The sequence below is a fragment of the Pan troglodytes genome, chromosome 20 (assembly GCF_028858775.2).
Source record: "Pan troglodytes isolate AG18354 chromosome 20, NHGRI_mPanTro3-v2.0_pri, whole genome shotgun sequence".
Taxonomy (NCBI): Eukaryota; Metazoa; Chordata; class Mammalia; order Primates; family Hominidae; genus Pan; species Pan troglodytes.
In genome coordinates, this window is record NC_072418.2 from 9,409,143 (window position 1) to 9,436,378 (window position 27,236).

The 27,236-nt window shown below is 40.7% G+C and overlaps 3 protein-coding genes across 3 annotated transcripts; 1 reads left to right on the forward strand and 2 right to left on the reverse strand.

The window, feature by feature from the left end:
• The first annotated feature begins 1,042 nt into the window (after window positions 1–1,042).
• LOC129138069 (putative methyl-CpG-binding domain protein 3-like 3) lies at window positions 1,043–3,704 on the forward strand. Its single transcript, XM_054673440.2, has 2 exons — window positions 1,043–1,408; window positions 3,047–3,704. The coding sequence occupies exons 1-2, from the start codon at window positions 1,202–1,204 to the stop codon at window positions 3,626–3,628; spliced, it is 789 nt and encodes a 262-aa protein (XP_054529415.2). The 5' UTR covers window positions 1,043–1,201; the 3' UTR covers window positions 3,629–3,704.
• A 5,512-nt stretch (window positions 3,705–9,216) lies between these two features.
• On the reverse strand, window positions 9,217–11,817 carry LOC129138071 (putative methyl-CpG-binding domain protein 3-like 3). The gene is made up of 2 exons (XM_054673449.2): window positions 11,513–11,817; window positions 9,217–9,874 (listed from the first exon to the last, which is right to left on the reverse strand). Exons 1-2 carry the CDS (start codon window positions 11,717–11,719, stop codon window positions 9,293–9,295), a joined length of 789 nt encoding a protein of 262 aa, XP_054529424.2. The 5' UTR covers window positions 11,720–11,817; the 3' UTR covers window positions 9,217–9,292.
• Window positions 11,818–19,080: 7,263 nt separating this feature from the next.
• On the reverse strand, window positions 19,081–21,629 carry LOC129138045 (putative methyl-CpG-binding domain protein 3-like 3). The gene is made up of 2 exons (XM_054673208.2): window positions 21,325–21,629; window positions 19,081–19,681 (listed from the first exon to the last, which is right to left on the reverse strand). Exons 1-2 carry the CDS (start codon window positions 21,529–21,531, stop codon window positions 19,100–19,102), a joined length of 789 nt encoding a protein of 262 aa, XP_054529183.2. The 5' UTR covers window positions 21,532–21,629; the 3' UTR covers window positions 19,081–19,099.
• Between the last annotated feature and the right edge of the window lie 5,607 nt (window positions 21,630–27,236).

Below are 27,236 nucleotides of genomic sequence, written 5' to 3' on the forward strand. Positions count from 1 at the left end.
AGGAAAACAATTAGTTGTTAGCAGCATTGAATTAGAAAAAAAATACTAGAATGAATTCTCAAGTCCACAGGGAAAAAATCCCAGATTGAATGCTAGAAATGCAGAAAGGAATAAAGATGAATGCACAAGATAATCTGTAGGTAAATATTAGTGCATATTGCTTTATGAAGCAATACTAGAAATGTCTCCTGGAGAGTAAAATATGTGTAGAAATAATATGCATGAGAATGGTAATACAAAAGTCAGAAACAGCTAAAAAGAGAATTAAAAGTGTTCTAAAGTATTCGCATTTTGTGGGAGGGGTTAAAGTAATTAATTGTATCAGAGTATAGGATTTAATTATTAGCATAACTACACAGATTTGTATGGCTGTAACTAGCAAGTTCATGGAGATAACAATAAAATAATAAACATATTTGATTCAAAGTCAGTCAAGTAAAGGCAAAAGGAACGTGAGTCAGTTAAGTCAAAACCTAGGAAAAATGAGATGATTGAAACAATTTCAAATTTACTGGTAATTATATGAAATGTAAATGCACAAAATAGAACTTTTTTTTTTTTTTTGAGATGGAGTCTCACTCTGTCGCCCATGCTGAGCTGCAGTGGTGCGATCTCCACTCACCGCAACCTCTGCCTCCCAGGTTGAAGCGATTATCCTGCCTCAGCCTCCCGAGTAGCTGGGATTACAGGTGCATGCCACCACACCAGGGTAAGTTTTGTATTTTTAGTAGAAATGGGGTTTCACCATGTTGGCCAGGCTGGTCTCGAACTCTTGACCTCAGGTGATCTACCTGCCTTGGTCTCCCAAAGTGCTGGGATTGTAGGCGTAAGCCACCTCTCCCGGCCAAAGTAGTAATTTCTTTGCAACAACTGTGTGATATATTCTATAGGATTGTGAATAAAAGTTTTGGGCTTTCTTTTCTTAAAGAACATTGAAATGGTCTTTAGTTTTTGTTATTAAATCAAATATTACGTGAACATTGATGTACATAGACAATTCCATTCCTATTTCTATAGAAAGTATTCAAAGATGTTTGGAAAACTGGGAGAAAAAGGGAAACATATCTAAAATGCTGATATTAACTGTAAATACCACCCCGCCACACACACACACACGTATTAAATTCTTTCTCTACTCACACTCTGTGTAGGTAACACCACATTGGTTTCTGTATACAGATTTAGAAATGCCTCAAATCCAATGGGCGGAGACAGGGTGTTCCCTGTGGATTATCCACTGATTGCATTATCACTCGCTTTCTCTATAAAAAGGGGAACCAGATGCAGAAGTCACTGCATTTTCCGGCAAGCCAAGGGTTGTCTGCATCTCAAGAGTGGGGTCAGCAAGAGAAACTCTACGGCTATGGGAGTGCCTGCGTTCACCTCTTTTCCGAGCCCACCTGTTCTGGTGAGTACGGGATTTTTATTGATTACAGGAATGTCCATATGTGTCCTTTCTCTTTCTGTAAGACAGCTTTACAGTTAGCAGTGGGTTGTTCTTAAAACTGGATGTTGTGGAAAGTTATACCTCGGGTGTTAATATTTGTTGAATAATGTTCATAGTATTCTCATTTTTGCCTATGAAACTGTATGGGGATAATAGTTTTGATTTCTTTTTTTTAAAAATCCAACATCACTAGGAAAGGGAAGAAGTATTATTTGGCCTTGCAGTCTTCAAATTGTCTCCCTCTCTGGAAAGCTCCTGAACCAGAAATTGCTTGGTCCGTTTTTGTAAAAAAACAAAAAAGAAAAAAAATAGTTCTCTGGTAAAATTTCATGATGAGTTGCTTATTCCCTAAACTCACTGTCACGATTCATTGTAGTGAATTTCTTTTCTGTTTCTCTGTTTCTCCTCCTTCCGTCCCTCTCTGTCACTCCCTTCCTCTTCATCATGGAACTTACTTATATCTGATATTCCACCAGAAATTTGTTTTTAGTGCGTTTATTATGTCTTCCTTCTCACCAAGATGAAAATCTACAGAGTGGTGATTTATGAAGTTTACTTCTAGATCAGGGGTTCTACTGCACAGCTTGGCACATCATAAGTGCCCTGTAACTAAGGGGACTAAATAATTTTCCCTCCAAAGGGAACATCTTGGGTCAGTATTAATCTTTATGCCAGGGGTAGTGTAAGGGGTAGTATTAATCTTTATGCCAGGACAACAAAAAATGAAATGAGAAGGACAGAAACGAAGGCTTTAAAATGGAAAGTGCACTGATGAGGTTTGTGGGGGAAACAGCTTTATGAGACTAGAGTCTTCCAATTGAGTTAGAGCAAGAAAGGACGTCAAATCTTAGGAGGCGCTTGATCATCTTTCTCAGTATGTCATCAAAAGATTCTCTCATTGTAGAACTCTAGTTAATTGAGCTTATTAGAAACAGAAAGCAACATGGTGTTTCTGAGGTTTTTCTTCATGAGCAGGAGGTGTTCAGGTGAAGGTGGGATCTGGGTGTGGCAGTGAGTATTTAAGGTGGCGAGTGCACGATTTCTTTGGAAACCAGAGTCAAGGAGCTATGAAAATGATGTTGTGTCCTGAAGCACAGCAGAAAGAGATACAGAGAAGCGTGAGGTCTTGGTGAACAGGGAAGTCTGGGATCCCGGTGTCCTGCTGGGGATGGGTTAGGAGGCACCAGCATCTGTGTAGCTGACAGTGGCAGGGAAGAGAAGAGAGGGGTGTCCTCTGAGGAGGATGAGGAGGGACAAGGTCTGGAACTGACCCTGGGTCATGACCTTGAGCATTTAGTCCTGGACTCCCATCAGCCCGATGAGGTCCCAGGACCCAGTGTCAATGCCTGGAGCTCCTGCCAGCAGCATCAGGGTCACACGGAGAAATGCAGACTCTAGGGTCCACCCCAGACTTACTTGGGTTCAGGTCCACATATCTGACTTCAGCAAACCCTGAGGATGTACACTGCCATCTGAGACACATTTCCCCAGAAAGAGAGGCTGGTGGGAAGATTCCACTGAGCTGAGAGAAGCCCCCCACAGCTGATCTTCTCCTGTCTCCATTTGGTTGAAATTTCACATTTTCTTTTCTTTTGAAAGGGGAAGCTCAAAAGAAACATGATGCCCTGGGCTTTACAGAAGAAACGAGAAATCCACATGGCCAAGGCCCATCGGAGACGAGCTGCGAGGTCTGCTCTCCCCATGAGACTCACCAGCTGCATCTTCCAGAGGCCGGTGACGAGGATCAGGTCTCATCCTGACAACCAGGTCAGACGCAGAAAAGGGGATGAGCACCTGGAGAAGCCGCAGCAACTCTGCGCCTACCGGAGACTGCAGGCCCTGCAGCCCTGCAGCAGCCAAGGAGAAGGTTCAAGTCCACTGCATTTGGAGAGCGTCTTAAGTATCCTTGCAGCGGGGACGGCCAGTGAATCTCTGGACAGAGCTGGTGCTGAGCGTGTCCACAGCCCGCTTGAGCCCACCCCTGGGCAGTTTCCAGCTGTGGCAGGGGGGCCAACCCCAGGAATGGGTTGTCAGCTCCCACCGCCCCTCTCTGGCCAATTGGTGACTCCTGCAGATATCCGGAGACAGGCCAGGAGGGTGAAGAAAGCCAGGGAGAGACTGGCCAAGACCTTGCAGGCAGACAGGCTGGCCAGGCAGGCAGAAATGCTGACATGTAGATGAAGCGCAGTCCTGGGCTTTCGGTCCCTTTCTTTTAATGCCCATCCTCATTCCTACTCTGAATTGTCACACTTTTCCCTTCCCCACCAGTTCTTTAATAAAAGTATTTGAAAGGCAACAGGTGTAAGGAGTGGATGGTTTTGTGGTGAGAAATTGGGTTTTATGGGATGAGGAAGGAGACCTTTACATGTCACTGTACATCTCAGTTTCTGTTTACCATGATTTTAATTAATTATGTTTTTTTGTTTGTTTGTTTGTTTTGAGAGGGAGTCTTGCTCTGTTGCCCAGGCTGAAGTGCAATGGCGCGATCTCGGCTCACTGCAACCTCCACCTCCCGGGTTCAAGTGATTCTCCTGTCTTAGCTTCCCGAGTAGCTGGGATTACAGGTCCCCACCACCATGCCCGGATATTTTTTGTATTTTTAATAGAGATGGGGTTTCACCATGCTGGCCAGGCTGGTCTTGAACTGCTGACCTCAGCAATCTGCCCACCTCGGCCTTCCAAAGTACTCGGATTACAGGCATAAGTCACCTTGCCCGGCCATTAATTAGTTTTTATATTAAATTCTAATTTAATCTTTGGCCTGGCACTGTGGCTTATGCCTGTAGTCCCATCCCTTTGGGAGGCGGAGGAGGGCAGATCATCTGAGGTCAGGAGTTCAGGACCAGCCTGGCCAATATGGCGAAACCCCATCTCTACTAAAAATAACTAATCAGGTGTGGGGGCAGATGCCTGTAATCCCAGCTACTGGAGAGGCTGAGGCAAGAGAATCGGTTGAACCAAGGAGGCAGAGGTTGCAGTGAGCCAAAATGGTGCCACTGTACTCCAGCCTTGGTGAAACTTTGTCTCAAAACAAAAATTCTAATTTAATTTTCAAATGAAATCCTTTAAAAATGAAATTAAATTCTGTAATTTTAAATGAAACGAATACATTATAATTTGTTAAAAATGTATTACATTTTCATTTTTAAATTGAGTTTTCATTTTTTGAAATTTTCGATTTAGGGGTACATGTACATGTTTGTTACATGGATATATCGCTTAATGGTGGGGGTTGGTTTTGTAGTTTATGGGTTACCCAAATACTGAACATCGTACCCAGTAGCTAAGTTTTCAACCCATGGGTAAATTCAATTAACCTAGCCTGAAGGATTATTCAGTGTTTAGACATCACATTTTCTCCCTATAATATACATTCTCAAGGCAAAGTTGGTACGCATCCCAAGAGATTTTTTTTTAATGAAACATTTTTACCCCATTTACTCTGATGTGGTTATCAGACATTTTGTGCCTGTATCAAAATATCTCATGTACCACATAAATATATACACATACTACGTCCCTACCCGCTGTTTGATTTTGAGTTTCCTTACCTCTTTCTCTTTATCATTGATCAAAACATGGAATGGAGTACTTCATGGTAATTATTTCATGCATCTCGGGTTAGGTGGAAACTACTGGTTGTTTTCACTCTAGCAGAGTTACGGTGGCAGGAAGTGCCTATCAGCAGATGCCACTGCACACCAGCCCGGGCGACAGAGCAAGACTCTGTCTCTAAAAATAAATATATAATTTAAATATAATTATAAATACATTATATATAATTTATACATAATTATAAATACATTATATATAATACAATTATATATTATATAATTATATTATATAATAATATATTTATTATATAATTATATTATATATTATACTATATTTATTATATAATTATATTATAATACAATTATATACTACATGATTATACTATAATTATACATTATTTAATTATATTATATATTATAATATAATTTATATATTATATAACTATATTATACATATAATATAATTATATATTATGTAATTATATTATGTATTATAATACAATTTATATATTATATAATTATAATATATATAGAAATATAATTTATATATTATATTTATATGTTATATATTATAATTACATTTATATATAATATTTATATGATTATATATAATATATAATCATGTTATAGTATATATAATTATTAATTATATAATCTAATTATATAATATACAACATATAGGTATATTATATAATTATAATATATGATTATTAATTATATAATTTAATTATATAATATATAATATATAGGTATATTATATAATTACTATATATAATTATAATATTATAATTATATAATTACTATATATGATTATAAATATTATAATTATATAATTACTATATATAATTATAAATATTATAATTATATAATACAATATATTATATTATATTATATATAATTATGCATAACTTTATTATATATCATGATATATCATTATATATTCTATGATATATCATTATATTATATTATATATAAGTATATTATATATTATATAATATATAACATATAATTAAATATTATATAATACATAATATAGAATTATATATAATTATCTATATTATATGAGATATAATATATCATTATATATAATTATCTATATTATATAATATAGTGTACATAATACATTATATTGTATAATATTATATAATTATGTATAATTATATTATATTATATATTATATAATTGTATTTAATTACATTTAATTATATATAATTATGTATAATTATATAATATTATACAGTATAACTAAATATAATTCTATAAGATATCATGTAATATAATTATATATAATTATATAATATTACATAATATAATATGTTATATACATTATATAATATATAATTTATTATTATATATGAAATATATATTAAAATATATATAAAATATATATTAAAAATATAATATAAAATTAAAATATAATATAATTAAGTATAATTATATAATACATAAAATATATCATTATATCTACTTATATATATTACATAATATATATATTATATAATATATTTATATCATATATAATTATATTATATTATATATAATTATATATCATTATATTATGATATATGTAATTATAATATAATTATATATATTATAATATATATAATTACATATAATTATAAGATATTATATTATATATAATTATATGATATTATATGATATATAATTATAGATATTATATGTAATTATATTATATACAATTATATATTATATTATATATAATTATATATATAGTTATGTATATAATATAGTTATGTATAAGGTATACATGTATATAATATAGTAATGTATAAATTTATATAATATAGTTATGTATCATTATATATTATATAATATAATACATATTATATTATATAATTATATTTATAATTATATATAGTAATTATATAATATACCTTTATATTTCATATTATATAATTAAATTATATAGTTAATAATTATATATAATAATTATATAAGATACCTATATGTTGTATATTATATAATTATATTATATAATTAATAATTATATATTATATAATATGATTATGTATTATATATGATTATATAAATATTTATAAATATAATTATAATATATAATATATAAATATAATATATAAATAATATTTTAATATATATTATATTTATATAATATATAAATCATATTATAATATATAATATGATTATATAATATATAATTATAGTATAATATATAATATGATTATATAATATATAATTATATTATATTATATAATTATATTATATAATATATGTATATAATGTATAATTATACTATAATCATGTAGTATGTCATTATATTATAATATAATTATATAATAAATAAATTATAATATATAATATAATTATATAATGAATAAATTATAATATATAATATGATTATATAATTATATTATATTATATTATATAATGATATAATTATATCATCATATAATATAATTATAGAATAAATATATTATAATATAAAATATAATTATATAATATATATTATAATACATAATATGATTATGTAATAAATATAGTATAATATATAATATAATTATATAATATATATATTATAATATATAACATAATTATATAATAAATATAGTATTATATATTATATAATTATATAATAACTATAGTATAATATATAATATAATTATATAATATATAATTGTATTATATATAATGTATTTATAATTATGTATAAATTATATATAATATATTTATAATTATATGTAAATTATATATTTATTTTTAGAGACAGTGTCTTGCTCTGTCGCCCGGGCTGGTGTGCAGTAGCATCCGCTGATAGGCACTTCCTGCCACCGTAACTCTGCTAGAGTGAAAACAACCAGTAGTTTCCACCTAACCCGAGATGCATGAAATAATTACCATGAAGTACTCCATTCCATGTTTTGATCAATGATAAAGAGAAAGAGGTAAGGAAACTCAAAATCAAACAGCGGGTAGGGACGTAGTATGTGTATATATTTATGTGGTACATGAGATATTTTGATACAGGCACAAAATGTCTGATAACCACATCAGAGTAAATGGGGTAAAAATGTTTCATTAAAAAAAAATCTCTTGGGATGCGTACCAACTTTGCCTTGAGAATGTATATTATAGGGAGAAAATGTGATGTCTAAACACTGAATAATCCTTCAGGCTAGGTTAATTGAATTTACCCATGGGTTGAAAACTTAGCTACTGGGTACGATGTTCAGTATTTGGGTAACCCATAAACTACAAAACCAACCTCCACCATTAAGCGATATATCCATGTAACAAACATGTACATGTACCCCTAAATCGAAAATTTCAAAAAATGAAAACTCAATTTAAAAATGAAAATGTAATACATTTTTAACAAATTATAATGTATTCGTTTCATTTAAAATTACAGAATTTAATTTCATTTTTAAAGGATTTCATTTGAAAATTAAATTAGAATTTTTGTTTTGAGACAAAGTTTCACCAAGGCTGGAGTACAGTGGCACCATTTTGGCTCACTGCAACCTCTGCCTCCTTGGTTCAACCGATTCTCTTGCCTCAGCCTCTCCAGTAGCTGGGATTACAGGCATCTGCCCCCACACCTGATTAGTTATTTTTAGTAGAGATGGGGTTTCGCGATATTGGCCAGGCTGGTCCTGAACTCCTGACCTCAGATGATCTGCCCTCCTCCGCCTCCCAAAGGGATGGGACTACAGGCATAAGCCACAGTGCCAGGCCAAAGATTAAATTAGAATTTAATATAAAAACTAATTAATGGCCGGGCAAGGTGACTTATGCCTGTAATCCGAGTACTTTGGAAGGCCGAGGTGGGCAGATTGCTGAGGTCAGCAGTTCAAGACCAGCCTGGCCAGCATGGTGAAACCCCATCTCTATTAAAAATACAAAAAATATCCGGGCATGGTGGTGGGGACCTGTAATCCCAGCTACTCGGGAAGCTAAGACAGGAGAATCACTTGAACCCGGGAGGTGGAGGTTGCAGTGAGCCGAGATCGCGCCATTGCACTTCAGCCTGGGCAACAGAGCAAGACTCCCTCTCAAAACAAACAAACAAACAAAAAAACATAATTAATTAAAATCATGGTAAACAGAAACTGAGATGTACAGTGACATGTAAAGGTCTCCTTCCTCATCCCATAAAACCCAATTTCTCACCACAAAACCATCCACTCCTTACACCTGTTGCCTTTCAAATACTTTTATTAAAGAACTGGTGGGGAAGGGAAAAGTGTGACAATTCAGAGTAGGAATGAGGATGGGCATTAAAAGAAAGGGACCGAAAGCCCAGGACTGCGCTTCATCTACATGTCAGCATTTCTGCCTGCCTGGCCAGCCTGTCTGCCTGCAAGGTCTTGGCCAGTCTCTCCCTGGCTTTCTTCACCCTCCTGGCCTGTCTCCGGATATCTGCAGGAGTCACCAATTGGCCAGAGAGGGGCGGTGGGAGCTGACAACCCATTCCTGGGGTTGGCCCCCCTGCCACAGCTGGAAACTGCCCAGGGGTGGGCTCAAGCGGGCTGTGGACACGCTCAGCACCAGCTCTGTCCAGAGATTCACTGGCCGTCCCCGCTGCAAGGATACTTAAGACGCTCTCCAAATGCAGTGGACTTGAACCTTCTCCTTGGCTGCTGCAGGGCTGCAGGGCCTGCAGTCTCCGGTAGGCGCAGAGTTGCTGCGGCTTCTCCAGGTGCTCATCCCCTTTTCTGCGTCTGACCTGGTTGTCAGGATGAGACCTGATCCTCGTCACCGGCCTCTGGAAGATGCAGCTGGTGAGTCTCATGGGGAGAGCAGACCTCGCAGCTCGTCTCCGATGGGCCTTGGCCATGTGGATTTCTCGTTTCTTCTGTAAAGCCCAGGGCATCATGTTTCTTTTGAGCTTCCCCTTTCAAAAGAAAAGAAAATGTGAAATTTCAACCAAATGGAGACAGGAGAAGATCAGCTGTGGGGGGCTTCTCTCAGCTCAGTGGAATCTTCCCACCAGCCTCTCTTTCTGGGGAAATGTGTCTCAGATGGCAGTGTACATCCTCAGGGTTTGCTGAAGTCAGATATGTGGACCTGAACCCAAGTAAGTCTGGGGTGGACCCTAGAGTCTGCATTTCTCCGTGTGACCCTGATGCTGCTGGCAGGAGCTCCAGGCATTGACACTGGGTCCTGGGACCTCATCGGGCTGATGGGAGTCCAGGACTAAATGCTCAAGGTCATGACCCAGGGTCAGTTCCAGACCTTGTCCCTCCTCATCCTCCTCAGAGGACACCCCTCTCTTCTCTTCCCTGCCACTGTCAGCTACACAGATGCTGGTGCCTCCTAACCCATCCCCAGCAGGACACCGGGATCCCAGACTTCCCTGTTCACCAAGACCTCACGCTTCTCTGTATCTCTTTCTGCTGTGCTTCAGGACACAACATCATTTTCATAGCTCCTTGACTCTGGTTTCCAAAGAAATCGTGCACTCGCCACCTTAAATACTCACTGCCACACCCAGATCCCACCTTCACCTGAACACCTCCTGCTCATGAAGAAAAACCTCAGAAACACCATGTTGCTTTCTGTTTCTAATAAGCTCAATTAACTAGAGTTCTACAATGAGAGAATCTTTTGATGACATACTGAGAAAGATGATCAAGCGCCTCCTAAGATTTGACGTCCTTTCTTGCTCTAACTCAATTGGAAGACTCTAGTCTCATAAAGCTGTTTCCCCCACAAACCTCATCAGTGCACTTTCCATTTTAAAGCCTTCGTTTCTGTCCTTCTCATTTCATTTTTTGTTGTCCTGGCATAAAGATTAATACTACCCCTTACACTACCCCTGGCATAAAGATTAATACTGACCCAAGATGTTCCCTTTGGAGGGAAAATTATTTAGTCCCCTTAGTTACAGGGCACTTATGATGTGCCAAGCTGTGCAGTAGAACCCCTGATCTAGAAGTAAACTTCATAAATCACCACTCTGTAGATTTTCATCTTGGTGAGAAGGAAGACATAATAAACGCACTAAAAACAAATTTCTGGTGGAATATCAGATATAAGTAAGTTCCATGATGAAGAGGAAGGGAGTGACAGAGAGGGACGGAAGGAGGAGAAACAGAGAAACAGAAAAGAAATTCACTACAATGAATCGTGACAGTGAGTTTAGGGAATAAGCAACTCATCATGAAATTTTACCAGAGAACTATTTTTTTTCTTTTTTGTTTTTTTACAAAAACGGACCAAGCAATTTCTGGTTCAGGAGCTTTCCAGAGAGGGAGACAATTTGAAGACTGCAAGGCCAAATAATACTTCTTCCCTTTCCTAGTGATGTTGGATTTTTAAAAAAAAGAAATCAAAACTATTATCCCCATACAGTTTCATAGGCAAAAATGAGAATACTATGAACATTATTCAACAAATATTAACACCCGAGGTATAACTTTCCACAACATCCAGTTTTAAGAACAACCCACTGCTAACTGTAAAGCTGTCTTACAGAAAGAGAAAGGACACATATGGACATTCCTGTAATCAATAAAAATCCCGTACTCACCAGAACAGGTGGGCTCGGAAAAGAGGTGAACGCAGGCACTCCCATAGCCGTAGAGTTTCTCTTGCTGACCCCACTCTTGAGATGCAGACAACCCTTGGCTTGCCGGAAAATGCAGTGACTTCTGCATCTGGTTCCCCTTTTTATAGAGAAAGCGAGTGATAATGCAATCAGTGGATAATCCACAGGGAACACCCTGTCTCCGCCCATTGGATTTGAGGCATTTCTAAATCTGTATACAGAAACCAATGTGGTGTTACCTACACAGAGTGTGAGTAGAGAAAGAATTTAATACGTGTGTGTGTGTGTGGCGGGGTGGTATTTACAGTTAATATCAGCATTTTAGATATGTTTCCCTTTTTCTCCCAGTTTTCCAAACATCTTTGAATACTTTCTATAGAAATAGGAATGGAATTGTCTATGTACATCAATGTTCACGTAATATTTGATTTAATAACAAAAACTAAAGACCATTTCAATGTTCTTTAAGAAAAGAAAGCCCAAAACTTTTATTCACAATCCTATAGAATATATCACACAGTTGTTGCAAAGAAATTACTACTTTGGCCGGGAGAGGTGGCTTACGCCTATAATCCCAGCACTTTGGGAGACCAAGGCAGGTAGATCACGTGAGGTCAAGAGTTCGAGACCAGCCTGGCCAACATGTGAAACCCCATTTCTACTAAAAATACAAAACTTACCCTGGTGTGGTGGCATGCACCTGTAATCCCAGCTACTCGGGAGGCTGAGGCAGGAGAATCGCTTGAACCTGGGAGGCAGAGGTTGCGGTGAGCGGAGATCGCACCACTGCAGCTCAGCATGGGCGACAGAGTGAGACTCCATCTCAAAAAAAAAAAAAAAAAAGTTCTATTTTGTGCATTTACATTTAATATAATTACCAGTAAATTTGAAATTGTTTCAATCATCTCATTTTTCCTAGGTTTTGACTTAACTGACTCACGTTCCTTTTGCCTTTACTTGACTGACTTTGAATCAAATATGTTTATTATTTTATTGTTATCTCCATGAACTTGCTAGTTACAGCCATACAAATCTGTGTAGTTATGCTAATAATTAAATCCTATACTCTGATACAATTAATTACTTTAACCCCTCCCACAAAATGCGAATACTTTAGAACACTTTTAATTCTCTTTTTAGCTGTTTCTGACTTTTGTATTACCATTCTCATGCATATTATTTCTACACATATGTTACTCTCCAGGAGACATTTCTAGTATTGCTTCATAAAGCAATATGCACTAATATTTACCTACAGATTATCTTGTGCATTCATCTTTATTCCTTTCTGCATTTCTAGCATTCAATCTGGGATTATTTCCCTGTGGACTTGAGAATTCATTCTAGTATTTTTTTTCTAATTCAATGCTGCTAACAACTAATTGTTTTCCTTTACACTTTTATTTAGGCATCTTTATTTGGGGGCAATATTGCTGTGAGGTACGGGTGTCTGGTTTGACAAATTTCTTTCGGCATATTAGAAATGGTGCCCCACTGATGTCTATCTCATTTTACCTGTGTTGAGATGTCAGCTGTCAGGCTTTTCCTTGCTTCTTTGGTTTCCACATTCTCTAAACTCTTTCTCGTTGTGGTTGGTTTGTAGGCCACAGTGTAGCTCATTATTGCTTCCTGTGTATTTCCTTTGCCTAGAGGGTGTGGAGTCAATTGCATCTGTGGGTTGATGTCTTTCATTGGTTTGGAAGGTGCATATGTCTCCTTCACTTCTGATATCCATTCTTGTCCAAGTTCTCTCTACTCTTCTTTTAATCACATCCCACTTGTCTCTGAATTTTCCAATGTTGTTCATGCTTTGGTGGGAATATTTGCTCTTGAACCTTGTTCCACTTTGCTAATCTACCTTTTTTCTAGGTTCAGTCTCATTTTAATTGTCCTTCCTTCCTTCCTTCCTTTCTTTCTCTTTCTTTATTTCTTTCTTTTCTCTCTTTTCTTTGGAGATGGGGTCTCACTCTGTCACCCAGGCTGGAGAGCAGTGGTGGGATCTCAGCTCACTGCAACCTCTGCCTCCCGGGTTCAATGATTCTCCTGCTTCAGCCTCCCAAGTAGCTGGGACTATAGGCACATGCCACCACACCCAGCTTATTTTTGTATTTTTTGTGGAGACGGGGTTTCACCATGTTGGCCAGGGTGGTCTCGAACTACTGACCTCAAGTGATGCACCTGCCTTGGCCTCTCAAAGTGCTAGGATTACAGGCGTGAGCCACCGTGCCTGGCCTAATTTCTTATACTCTTAGTTTCAGTTCTAAGTATAAAACACAGTAAATAGCTTTAATTAAAAACTAGGTAGAAGAACAGCTTCACAGTCAATGAGGAGACAATCTTCCTTCTTGATACAATGAAACTCTAAATAGAAAGGAGCAAATTCAAATTGGAACCATATTAAGATACATTAAGAGCAACTATTCATTCAAATACATCAGTAAGAGAGAAAGCGTGGAAAACCGGAGTGGGGGAAGGGGTTTTGATTCTGTACCCCCAGGAAAGTACATCAAGCCAGAGTATATATAAAAAAAAATTTTAATATTTAAAAAAAAAGAATAATGTCAAACAAACAGAAAAATAATGAAAACACACTTGAAACTGGGTGAAAAACTTGAATGGACCCTACACAAAAGAATATAAACAAGTGACCGTAAAAAATTATTATTATTATTATTATCATCATTAATTTTCAGGTGGAGTCTTGTTCTGTCACCCAGGCTGGAGTGCAGTGGCACGATCTTGGCTCACCGCAACTCTGCCTTCTGGGTTCAAGTGATTCTCCTGCCTCAGCCTCCTGAGTAGGTGGGATTACAGGCTCCCACCACGACGTCCAGCTAATTTTTGTATTTTAAGTAGACACAGGGTTTTACCATGTTGCCCAGGCTGGTCTTGAACGCCTGACCTCAAGTGATCCACCCGCCTTGGCCTCCCAAATTGCTGAGATTACAGGCACGAGCTACCGCGCCCGGCCTAAATGACCGGCAAAATTTGAGCAAATGTTTAACCCTTTTAGCTTCAGGGAAATGCTAAAAAAATAAAAATTACAATAAGATACTATTATATAGATATCAACTTAGCTAAAGGGAAAAACGCAGAAACACCAAGTGCTGACTAGATTATGGAGGGACCAGTCTTTCCTGTAAGGATAGTGGGAGTTTAAATTGGAATAACCACTTTGGAAAACTATATGCAAACATCTATTAAAGCTGTATAGGGCCAGGCATGGTGGTTTATGCCTGTAATCCCAGCATTTTGGGAAGCAGAGGTGGGAGGATCGCTTGAGCTCAGTAGTCTAGAACCAACTTGGACAACATAGGAAGACCTTATCTCTACAAAAAATGAAAAATAAGCATTGTGAGGCATGGCGATGCCTGCCTGTAGTCCCATCTACTTAGGAGGCTGAAGTGGGAGGATCACTTGAGCCCAGGAGATCAAGGCTGTAGTGAGTTGTGATTGAGCTACTGCACTCCAGCCTGGGTGACAGAGCAAGACCCTGTCTCAAAAACAAAAGCTGTAGGCTGGGCACAGTGGCTTACGCCTCTAATCCCAGCACTTCAGGAGGCTGAAGCGCACGGATTACTTGAGGTCAGGAGTTTGAGACCAGCCTGGCCAACATGGTGAAACCTCCTCTCTATTGAAAATACAAAAAAATTAGCCAGGCATGGTGGCGTACGCCTGTAGTCTCAGCTACTCGGGAGGCTGATGCAGGAGAATTGCTTGAACCCAGAGGTGGAGGTTGCGGTGAGACAAGATTGCGCCAGTGCACTCCAGCCTGGGTGAGAGAGAGACTGTCTCAAAAGAACAAACAGGCGGTGGCTCACGCTTGTAATCCCAGCACTTTGGGAGGCCGAGGCAGGCAGATCACCTGAGATCAGGAATTCAAGACCAGCCAGGCAAACATGGTGAAACACCATCTCCACAAAAATACAAAACTTAGCTAGGCCTGATGGTGGATGCCTGTAATCCCAGCTAGTTGGGAGGCTGAGGCGGGAGAATCGCTTGAACCTGGGAGGTGAGGGTTGCAGTGAGCCGAGATCGCGCCACTACACTCCAGCCTGGGCAACAGATCGATACTCCGTCTCAAACAAACCCCAAAAGCCGTATAAACGTCTACCCTCTTCCCTTGCACACAGCATTTATCTCAACATTGTACATGCGTGCCCACCAATTTCATGTTCTGAGGGGCACAGGACCTGCAGTCATAATAGCTCTTGTCAGAAACCAGCCAATGAACAGCAGGAGAATGAATAAATACTGGGGCATCTGCACCCATCGGATCTTCTCACAGCAATCAGAGCTCACAAATGACAACCGGCACAACCTTAAGCCTTGATCTCTCAAAGCTGAGGTTAATCCAAACCCAAGACAGTGCATACCATGTGGTTCCCTACACGTGAAACAAAAACCAGCCAAACTAATCCTAGGTGCTGTTACAACAGAGGGTGCCTTCGTGGGAGGCAGGATGAGGTGGCGGGAAAAGGCACCTGGGGATGAATCCGCTATTCTATTCATTGATTTCAGTGCTGGGCATGAGTGCGTTCAGTTTGTGAAAGTTCATGAAGATGTACGTGTCTGATTTTTTGCACTTTGCTCTATGTAAGTTCTATGCCAATAACAATTGAGGAAAAGAGACTGAGATATAAACTTCCACTTATGGCCAATCTGTAGCAAACTTCCATCCCATAAAAGCAACCTCAGGAATACCGCCTTGTATACTGGGAATTTGCCGAAAGAGTAGATTTCAGCTACTCTTTCTACACACACGTACACAAAGGTAATTACATCAGGAGACAGATATGTTCCTTTGCTTCATTGTAGTAATCATTTCGCTACATATACGTGCATCAAAACATCATGTATGCCTTAAATACATACAATTAAAAACAACACAGGCCGGGCGTAGTGGCTCATGCCTGTAATCCCAGCACTTTGGGAGGCCAAGGCAGGTGGATAACGAGGTCAGGAGATCAAGACCATCCTGGGTAACACGGTGAAACCCTGTCTCTACTAAAAATACAAAAAATAGCGGGTATGGTGGTGGGCACCTGTAGTCCCAGCTACTTGGGAGGCGGAGGCAGGAGAATGGCATGAACCTGGGAGGTGGAGCTTGCAGTGAGCTGAGATAGCGCCCCTGCACTCCAGCCTGAGTGACAGAGCGAGACTCTGTCTCAAAACAAAACAATACAAAACAAAAAAAACAAAAAAAACCCCCACACACCTGGGTGCAGTGGCTCGCGCCTCTAATCGCAGCACTTTGACAGGCCGAGAAAGGTGAATTGGTTGAGGCCAGGAGTTCGAGGCCAGCCTGGCCAACATGATGAAACCCTGTTTCTACTAAAAATGCAAAAATTAGCCAGGCATGGTGGTGGGCACCTGTAATCTCAGCTACTTGGGAGGCTGAGGTACATGAATCCCTTGAACCTGGGAGGTGGAGGTTGCAGTGATCTGAGATCACGCCACTGCACTCCAGCCGGGGCGAGAGTGAGAATTTGTCTCAAAACAAACAAACACCCAACACCTGATAGATAAACAGATAAAAAAATACAATTTCTGCAGCCTTGGTCTCTGCAGTGACTACTCAGTTTTTTCTTATGATTTTTCACAATCTTTTCCTTGCGTAAATCCTCCTGGTTTGATTTTTGGGGATGCAGAGAAATACTGGCTATTTTGCCAATTTGGACCTGGGACTAGGAAGTTTAAGACACAATTAGGGCCGGGTGCGGTGGCTCACGCCTGTAATCCCAGCACTTTGGGAGGCCAAAGCAGGAGGATCATGAGGTCAGGAGCTGAGACCGTCCTGGCTCACACTGTGAAACCCCGTCTCTACTAAAAAATACAAAAAAAATTAGCTGGGCATGATGGTGGGGGCCTGTAGTTCCAGCCACTCGGGAGGCTGAGGCAGGAGAATGGCGTGAACCCAGGAGACAGAACTTGCAGTGAGCTGAGATCGCGCCACTGCACTCCAGCCTGGGCGACAGAGTGAGACTCCGTCTCAAATTAAAAAAAAAAAAAAAAAAAGACACAATTAGCTTACAGATTTAATCATGTAGGGCAATTTCAAGGTACTGATGTCTCCCTCAGCACCTCAGCAAACTCCATTATACGGATGCAAATGATCCTGCCTGGGATCCAGACACCAGTCCTTTTAAATTTTACTGTGAAATTCAAATGAGCTGCAAAATCTGAGACCCCCTGAAATGACAGAAATGTCCTCTTCTTGACTTAGAAACGAAGGACTTAGAGTTCTTTTTTTTTTTTTTTTTTTTTTTTTTTTTTGAGTTAGAATCTGGCTCTGTCATCCAGGCTGGAGTGCAGTGGTGTGATCTCAGCTCACTGCAAATTCAGCCTCCCGGATTCAAGCAATTCTCCTGCCTCAGCCTCTCGAGTCACTGTTATTACAGGTGCCCACCACCAAGCCTAGCTAACTTTTGTATTTTTTTGTTTTTTCGAAACAGAGTCTTGCTCTGTCGTGCAGGCTGCAGTGCACTGGTGCGATCTCGGCTCACTGCAACCTCTGCCCCCCCGGGTTCAAGCAATTATCCTGCCTCAGCCTCCTGAGTAGCTGGGATTACAGGCACCCGCCACCACGCCCAGCGAATTTTTGTATTTTTAGTAGAGATGAGGTTTCAGCATGTTGGCCAGGCTGGTCTTAAACTCCTGACCTCAAGTGATCCAACCACCACGGCCTCCTAAAGTGCTAGGATTACAGGCGTGAGCCACCACACCCGGCCTAATTTTTGTGTTTTTAGTAGAGATGGGGTTTCACCAAGTTGGCCAGACTGGTCACAAACTCCTGACCTCAAACGATCTGTCCGCCTCGGCCTCCCAAAGTGCTGGGATAACAGGTGTAAACCACCCTGCCCTGGCAGGACTTGGAGTTCTTCAAAATAATAATAACAATAAATTCTCTTTGGGAGGCTGAGGTGGGCAGATCACTTGAGGTCAGGACAAGACCAGCCTGGCCAACATGATGAAACCCTGACTCTACCAAGAATACAAAAATTAGCTGGGCGTGGCTGGGCGCGGTGGCTCATGCCTGTAATCCCAGCACTTTGGGAGGCTGAGGCAGGTGGATCACCTGAGGTCGGGAGTTTGAGACCAGCCTGGCCGACATGGTGATACCTCGTCTCTACTAAAAAAAATACAAAAAATAGCCGGATATGGTGGCAGGCGCCTGTAATCCCAGCTACTTGGAACTTGGAAGGCTGAGGCAGGAGAATTGCTTGAGCCTGGGAGGTGGAGGTTGCAGTGAGCCGAGATCATGTCATTGCACTCCAGCCTGGGCAACAGAGCAAGACTCCGTCTCAAAACAAACAAACAAACAAACAAAAAAAACCCAATTAATTAAAATCATGGTAAACAGAAACTGAGATGTACAGTGACATGTAAAGGTCTCCTTCCTCATCCCATAAAACCCAATTTCTCACCACAAAACCATCCACTCCTTACACCTGTTGCCTTTCAAATGCTTTTATTAAAGAACTGGGGGGGAAGGGAAAAGTGTGACAATTCAGAGTAGGAATGAGGATGGGCATTAAAGGAAAGGGACCGAAAGCCCAGGACTGCGCTTCATCTACATGTCAGCATTTCTGCCTGCCTGGCCAGCCTGTCTGCCTGCAAGGCCTTGGCCAGTCTCTCCCTGGCTTTCTTCACCCTCCTGGCCTGTCTCCGGATATCTGCAGGAGTCACCAATTGGCCAGAGAGGGGCGGTGGGAGCTGACAACCCATTCCTGGGGTTGGCCCCCCTGCCACAGCTGGAAACTGCCCAGGGGTGGGCTCAAGCGGGCTGTGGACACGCTCAGCACCAGCTCTGTCCAGAGATTCACTGACCGTCCCCGCTGCAAGGATACTTAAGACGCTCTCCAAATGCAGTGGACTTGAACCTTCTCCTTGGCTGCTGCAGGGCTGCAGGGCCTGCAGTCTCCGGTAGGCGCAGAGTTGCTGCGGCTTCTCCAGGTGCTCATCCCCTTTTCTGCGTCTGACCTGGTTGTCAGGATGAGACCTGATCCTCGTCACCGGCCTCTGGAAGATGCAGCTGGTGAGTCTCATGGGGAGAGCAGACCTCGCAGCTCGTCTCCGATGGGCCTTGGCCATGTGGATTTCTCGTTTCTTCTGTAAAGCCCAGGGCATCATGTTTCTTTTGAGCTTCCCCTTTCAAAAGAAAAGAAAATGTGAAATTTCAACCAAATGGAGACAGGAGAAGATCAGCTGTGGGGGGCTTCTCTCAGCTCAGTGGAATCTTCCCACCAGCCTCTCTTTCTGGGGAAATGTGTCTCAAATGGCAGTGTACATCCTCAGGGTTTGCTAAAGTCAGATATGTGGACCTGAACCCAAGTAAGTCTGGGGTGGACCCTAGAGTCTGCATTTCTCCGTGTGACCCTGATGCTGCTGGCAGGAGCTCCAGGTATTGACACTGGGTCCTGGGACCTCATCGGGCTGATGCGAGTCCAGGACTAAATGCTCAAGGTCATGACCCAGGGTCAGTTCCAGACCTTGTCCCTCCTCATCCTCCTCAGAGGACACCCCTCTCTTCTCTTCCCTGCCACTGTCAGCTACACAGATGCTGGTGCCTCCTAACCCATCCCCAACAGGACACCGGGATCCCAGACTTCCCTGTTCACCAAGACCTCACGCTTCTCTGTATCTCTTTCTGCTGTGCTTCAGGACACAACATCATTTTCATAGCTCCTTGACTCTCTGGTTTCCAAAGAAATCGTGCACTCGCCACCTTAAATACTCACTGCCACACCCAGATCCCACCTTCACCTGAACACCTCCTGCTCATGAAGAAAAACCTCAGAAACACCATGTTTGCCTTCTGTTTCTAAGAAGCTCAATTAACTAGAGTTCTACCATGAGAGAATCTTTTGATGACATACTGAGAAAGATGATCAAGCGCCTCCTAAGATTTGACGTCCTTTCTTGCTCTAACTCAATTGGAAGACTCTAGTCTCATAAAGCTGTTTCCCCCACAAACCTCATCAGTGCACTTTCCATTTTAAAGCCTTCGTTTCTGTCCTTCTCATTTCATTTTTTGTTGTCCTGGCATAAAGATTAATACTACCCCTTACACTACCCCTGGCATAAAGATTAATACTGACCCAAGATGTTCCCGTTTGGAGGGAAAATTATTTAGTCCCCTTAGTTACAGGGCACTTATGATGTGCCAAGCTGTGCAGTAGAACCCCTGATCCAGAAGTAAACTTCATAAATCACCACTCTGTTGATTTTCATCTTGGTGAGAAGGAAGACATAATAAACGCACTAAAAACAAATTTCTGGTGGAATATCAGATATAAGTAAGTTCCATGATGAAGAAGAAGGGAGTGACAGAGAGGGACGGAAGGAGGAGAAACAGAGAAACAGAAAAGAAATTCACTACAATGAATCGTGACAGTGAGTTTAGGGAATAAGCAACTCATCATGAAATTTTACCAGAGAACTAATTTTTTTTGTTTTTTGTTTTTTTAAAAAAACGGACCAAGCAATTTCTGGTTCAGGAGCTTTCCAGTGAGGGAGACAATTTGAAGACTGCAAGGCCAAATAATACTTCTTCCCTTTCCTAGTGATGTTGGATTTTTTAAAAAAAAAAATCAAAACTATTATCCCTATACAGTTTCATAGGCAAAAATGAGAATACTATGAACATTATTCAACAAATATTAACACCCGAGGTATAACTTTCCACAACATCCAGTTTTAAGAACAACCCACTGCTAACTGTAAAGCTGTCTTACAGAAAGAAAAAGGACACATATGGACATTCCTGTAATCAATAAAATTCCCGTACTCACCAGAACAGGTGGGCTCGGAAAAGAGGTGAACGCAGGCACTCCCATAGCCGTAGAGTTTCTCTTGCTGACCCCACTCTTGAGATGCAGACAACCCTTGGCTTGCCGGAAAATGCAGTGACTTCTGCATCTGGTTCCCCTTTTTATAGAGAAAGCGAGTGATAATGCAATCAGTGGATAATCCACAGGGAACACCCTGTCTCCGCCCATTGGATTTGAGGCATTTCTAAATCTGTATACAGAAACCAATGTGGTGTTACCTACACAGAGTGTGAGTAGAGAAAGAATTTAATACGTGTGTGTGTGTGTGGCGGGGTGGTATTTACAGTTAATATCAGCATTTTAGATATGTTTCCCTTTTTCTCCCAGTTTTCCAAACATCTTTGAATACTTTCTATAGAAATAGGAATGGAATTGTCTATGTACATCAATGTTCACGTAATAATTGATTTAATAACAAAAACTAAAGACCATTTCAATGTTCTTTAAGAAAAGAAAGCCCAAAACTTTTATTCACAATCCTATAGAATATATCACACAGCTGTTGCAAAGAAATTACTACTTTGGCCGGGAGAGGTGGCTTACGCCTATAATCCCAGCACTTTGGGAGACCAAGGCAGGTAGATCACCTGAGGTCAAGAGTTCGAGACCAGCCTGGCCAACATGGTGAAACCCCATTTCTACTAAAAATACAAAACTTACCCTGGTGTGGTGGCATGCACCTGTAATCCCAGCTACTCGGGAGGCTGAGGCAGGAGAATCGCTTGAACCTGGGAGGCAGAGGTTGCGGTGAGCGGAGATCGCACCACTGCAGCTCAGCATGGGCGACAGAGTGAGACTCCATCTCAAAAAAAAAAAAAAAAAGTTCTATTTTGTGCATTTACATTTAACATAATTACCAGTAAATTTGAAATTGTTTCAATCATCTCATTTTTCCTAGGTTTTGACTTAACTGACTCACGTTCCTCTTGCCTTTACTTGACTGACTTTGAATCAAATATGTTTATTATTTTATTGTTATCTCCATGAACTTGCTAGTTACAGCCATACAAATCTGTGTAGTTATGCTAATAATTAAATCCTATACTCTGATACAATTAATTACTTTAACCCCTCCCACAAAATGCGAATACTTTAGAACACTTTTAATTCTCTTTTTAGCTGTTTCTGACTTTTGTATTACCATTCTCATGCATATTATTTCTACACATATTTTACTCTCCAGGAGACATTTCTAGTATTGCTTCATAAAGCAATATGCACTAATATTTACCTACAGATTATCTTGTGCATTCATCTTTATTCCTTTCTGCATTTCTAGCATTCAATCTGGGATTTTTTCCCTGTGGACTTGAGAATTCATTCTAGTATTTTTTTTCTAATTCAATGCTGCTGACAACTAATTGTTTTCCTTTACACTTTTATTTAGGCATCTTTATTTGGGGGCAATATTGCTGTGAGGTACGGGTGTCTGGTTTGACACATTTCTTTCAGCATATTAGAAATGGTGCCCCACTGATGTCTATCTCATTTTACCTGTGTTGAGATGTCAGCTGTCAGGCTTTTCCTTGCTTCTTTGGTTTCCACATTCTCTAAACTCTTTCTCGTTGTGGTTGGTTTGTAGGCCACAGTGTAGCTCATTATTGCTTCCTGTGTATTTCCTTTGCCTAGAGGGTGTGGAGTCAATTGCATCTGTGGGTTGATGTCTTTCATTGGTTTGGAAGGTGCATATGTCTCCTTCACTTCTGATATCCATTCTTGTCCAAGTTCTCTCTACTCTTCTTTTAATCACATCCCACTTGTCTCTGAATTTTCCAATGTTGTTCATGCTTTGGTGGGAATATTTGCTCTTGAACCTTGTTCCACTTTGCTAATCTACCTTTTTTCTGGGTTCAGTCTCATTTTAATTTTCCTTCCTTCCTTCCTTTCTTTCTTTCTCTTTCTTTATTTCTTTCTTTTCTCTCTTTTCTTTGGAGATGGGGTCTCACTCTGTCACCCAGGCTGGAGAGCAGTGGCGGGATCTCAGCTCACTGCAACCTCTGCCTCCCGGGTTCAATGATTCTCCTGCTTCAGCCTCCCAAGTAGCTGGGACTATAGGCACATGCCACCACACCCAGCTTATTTTTGTATTTTTTGTGGAGACGGGGTTTCACCATGTTGGCCAGGGTGGTCTCGAACTACTGACCTCAAGTGATGCACCTGCCTTGGCCTCTCAAAGTGCTAGGATTACAGGCGTGAGCCACCGTGCCTGGCCTAATTTCTTATACTCTTAGTTTCAGTTCTAAGTATAAAACACAGTAAATAGCTTTAATTAAAAACTAGGTAGAAGAACAGCTTCACAGTCAATGAGGAGACAATCTTCCTTCTTGATACAATGAAACTCTAAATAGAAAGGAGCAAATTCAAATTTGAACCATATTAAGATACATTAAGAGCAACTATTCATTCAAATACATCAGTAAGAGAGAAAGCGTGGAAAACCGGAGTGGGGGAAGAGGTTTTGATTCTGTACCCCCAGGAAAGTACATCAAGCCAGAGTATATATAAAAAAAATTTTTAATATTAAAAAAAAAGAATAATGTCAAACAAACAGAAAAATAATGAAAACACACTTGAAACTGGGTGAAAAACTTGAATGGACCCTACACAAAAGAATGTAAACAAGTGACCGTAAAAAATTATTATTATTATTATCATTAATCTTCAGGTGGAGTCTTGTTCTGTCACCCAGGCTGGAGTGCAGTGGCACGATCTTGGCTCACCGCAACTCTGCCTTCTGGGTTCAAGCGATTCTCCTGCCTCAGCCTCCTGAGTAGGTGGGATTACAGGCTCCCACCACGACGTCCAGCTAATTTTTGTATTTTAAGTAGACACAGGATTTTACCATGTTGCCCAGGCTGGTCTTGAACGCCTGACCTCAAGTGATCCACCCGCCTTGGCCTCCCAAATTGCTGAGATTACAGGCACGAGCTACTGCGCCCGGCCTAAATGACCGGCAAAATTGGAGCAAATGTTTAACCCTTTTAGCTTCAGGGAAATGCTAAAAAAATAAAAATTACAATAAGATACTATTATATAGATATCAACTTAGCTAAAGGGAAAAACACAGAAACACCAAGTGCTGACTAGATTATGGAGGGACCAGTCTTTCCTGTAAGGATAGTGGGAGTTTAAATTGGAATAACCACTTTGGAAAACTATATGCAAACATCTATTAAAGCTGTATAGGGCCAGGCATGGTGGTTTATGCCTGTAATCCCAGCATTTTGGGAAGCAGAGGTGGGAGGATCCCTTGAGCTCAGTAGTCTAGAACCAACTTGGACAACATAGGAAGACCTTATCTCTACAAAAAAATAAAAAATAAGCATTGTCAGGCATGGCGATGCCTGCCTGTAGTCCCATCTACTTAGGAGGCTGAAGTGGGAGGATCACTTGAGCCCAGGAGATCAAGGCTGTAGTGAGTTGTGATTGAGCTACTGCACTCCAGCCTGGGTGACAGAGCAAGACCCTGTCTCAAAAACAAAAGCTGTAGGCTGGGCACAGTGGCTTACACCTGTAATCCCAGCACTTCAGGAGGCTGAAGCGCACGGATTACTTGAGGTCAGGAGTTTGAGACCAGCCTGGCCAGCATGGTGAAACCTCCTCTCTATTGAAAATACAAAAAAATTAGCCAGGCATGGTGGCGTACGCCTGTAATCTCAGCTACTCGGGAGGCTGATGCGGGAGAATTGCTTGAACCCAGAGGTGGAGGTTGCGGTGAGACAAGATTGCGCCAGTGCACTCCAGCCTGGGTGAGAGAGAGACTGTCTCAAAAGAACAAACAGGCGGTGGCTCACGCTTGTAATCCCAGCACTTTGGGAGGCCGAGGCAGGCAGATCACCTGAGATCAGGAATTCAAGACCAGCCAGGCAAACATGGTGAAACACCATCTCCACAAAAATACAAAAATTAGCTAGGCCTGATGGTGGATGCCTGTAATCCCAGCTAGTTGGGAGGCTGAGGCGGGAGAATCGCTTGAACCTGGGAGGTGAGGGTTGCAGTGAGCCGAGATCGCGCCACTACACTCCAGCCTGGGCAACAGATCGATACTCCGTCTCAAACAAACCCCAAAAGCCGTATAAACGTCTACCCTCTTCCCTTGCACACAGCATTTATCTCAACATTGTACATGCGTGCCCACCAATTTCATGTTCTGAGGGGCACAGAACCTGCAGTCATAATAGCTCTTGTCAGAAACCAGCCAATGAACAGCAGGAGAATGAATAAATACTGGGGCATCTGCACCCATCGGATCTTCTCACAGCAATCAGAGCTCACAAATGACAAGCGGCACAACCTTAAGCCTTGATCTCTCAAAGCTGAGGTTAATCCAAACCCAAGACAGTGCATACCATGTGGTTCCCTACACGTGAAACAAAAACCAGCCAAACTAATCCTAGGTGCTGTTACAACAGAGGGTGCCTTCGTGGGAGGCAGGATGAGGTGGCGGGAAAAGGCACCTGGGGATGAATCCGCTATTCTATTCATTGATTTCAGTGCTGGGCATGAGTGCGTTCAGTTTGTGAAAGTTCATGAAGATGTACGTGTCTGATTTTTTGCACTTTGCTCTATGTAAGTTCTATGCCAATAACAATTGAGGAAAAGAGACTGAGATATAAACTTCCACTTATGGCCAATCTGTAGCAAACTTCCATCCCATAAAAGCAACCTCAGGAATACCGCCTTGTATACTGGGAATTTGCCGAAAGAGTAGATTTCAGCTACTCTTTCTACACACACGTACACAAAGGTAATTACATCAGGAGACAGATATGTTCCTTTGCTTCATTGTAGTAATCATTTCGCTACATATACGTGCATCAAAACATCATGTATGCCTTAAATACATACAATTAAAAACAACACAGGCCGGGCGTAGTGGCTCATGCCTGTAATCCCAGCACTTTGGGAGGCCAAGGCAGGTGGATAACGAGGTCAGGAGATCAAGACCATCCTGGGTAACACGGTGAAACCCTGTCTCTACTAAAAATACAAAAAATAGCGGGTATGGTGGTGGGCACCTGTAGTCCCAGCTACTTGGGAGGCGGAGGCAGGAGAATGGCATGAACCTGGGAGGTGGAGCTTGCAGTGAGCTGAGATAGCGCCCCTGCACTCCAGCCTGAGTGACAGAGCGAGACTCTGTCTCAAAACAAAACAATACAAAACAAAAAAAACAAAAAAAAACCCCACACACCTGGGTGCAGTGGCTCGCGCCTCTAATCGCAGCACTTTGACAGGCCGAGAAAGGTGAATTGGTTGAGGCCAGGAGTTCGAGGCCAGCCTGGCCAACATGATGAAACCCTGTTTCTACTAAAAATGCAAAAATTAGCCAGGCATGGTGGTGGGCACCTGTAATCTCAGCTACTTGGGAGGCTGAGGTACATGAATCCCTTGAACCTGGGAGGTGGAGGTTGCAGTGATCTGAGATCACGCCACTGCACTCCAGCCGGGGCGAGAGTGAGAATTTGTCTCAAAACAAACAAACACCCAACACCTGATAGATAAACAGATAAAAAAATACAATTTCTGCAGCCTTGGTCTCTGCAGTGACTACTCAGTTTTTTCTTATGATTTTTCACAATCTTTTCCTTGCGTAAATCCTCCTGGTTTGATTTTTGGGGATGCAGAGAAATACTGGCTATTTTGCCAATTTGGACCTGGGACTAGGAAGTTTAAGACACAATTAGGGCCGGGTGCGGTGGCTCACGCCTGTAATCCCAGCACTTTGGGAGGCCAAAGCAGGAGGATCATGAGGTCAGGAGCTGAGACCGTCCTGGCTCACACTGTGAAACCCCGTCTCTACTAAAAAATACAAAAAAAATTAGCTGGGCATGATGGTGGGGGCCTGTAGTTCCAGCCACTCGGGAGGCTGAGGC

What these genes read in the sequence shown, in the direction of transcription:
- LOC129138069 (XM_054673440.2), top strand. Translation starts at nt 1,202, where the DNA reads ATGGGCGGAGACAGGGTGTTCCCTGTGGATTATCCACTGATTGCATTA. An exon ending in TTCCGAGCCCACCTGTTCTG is followed by an intron (nt 1,409 to 3,046) that starts GTGAGTACGGGA and finishes TTCTTTTGAAAG; the next exon opens with GGGAAGCTCAAAAGAAACAT.
- LOC129138071 (XM_054673449.2), bottom strand. Translation starts at nt 11,719, where the DNA reads ATGGGCGGAGACAGGGTGTTCCCTGTGGATTATCCACTGATTGCATTA. An exon ending in TTCCGAGCCCACCTGTTCTG is followed by an intron (nt 9,875 to 11,512) that starts GTGAGTACGGGA and finishes TTCTTTTGAAAG; the next exon opens with GGGAAGCTCAAAAGAAACAT.
- LOC129138045 (XM_054673208.2), bottom strand. Translation starts at nt 21,531, where the DNA reads ATGGGCGGAGACAGGGTGTTCCCTGTGGATTATCCACTGATTGCATTA. An exon ending in TTCCGAGCCCACCTGTTCTG is followed by an intron (nt 19,682 to 21,324) that starts GTGAGTACGGGA and finishes TTCTTTTGAAAG; the next exon opens with GGGAAGCTCAAAAGAAACAT.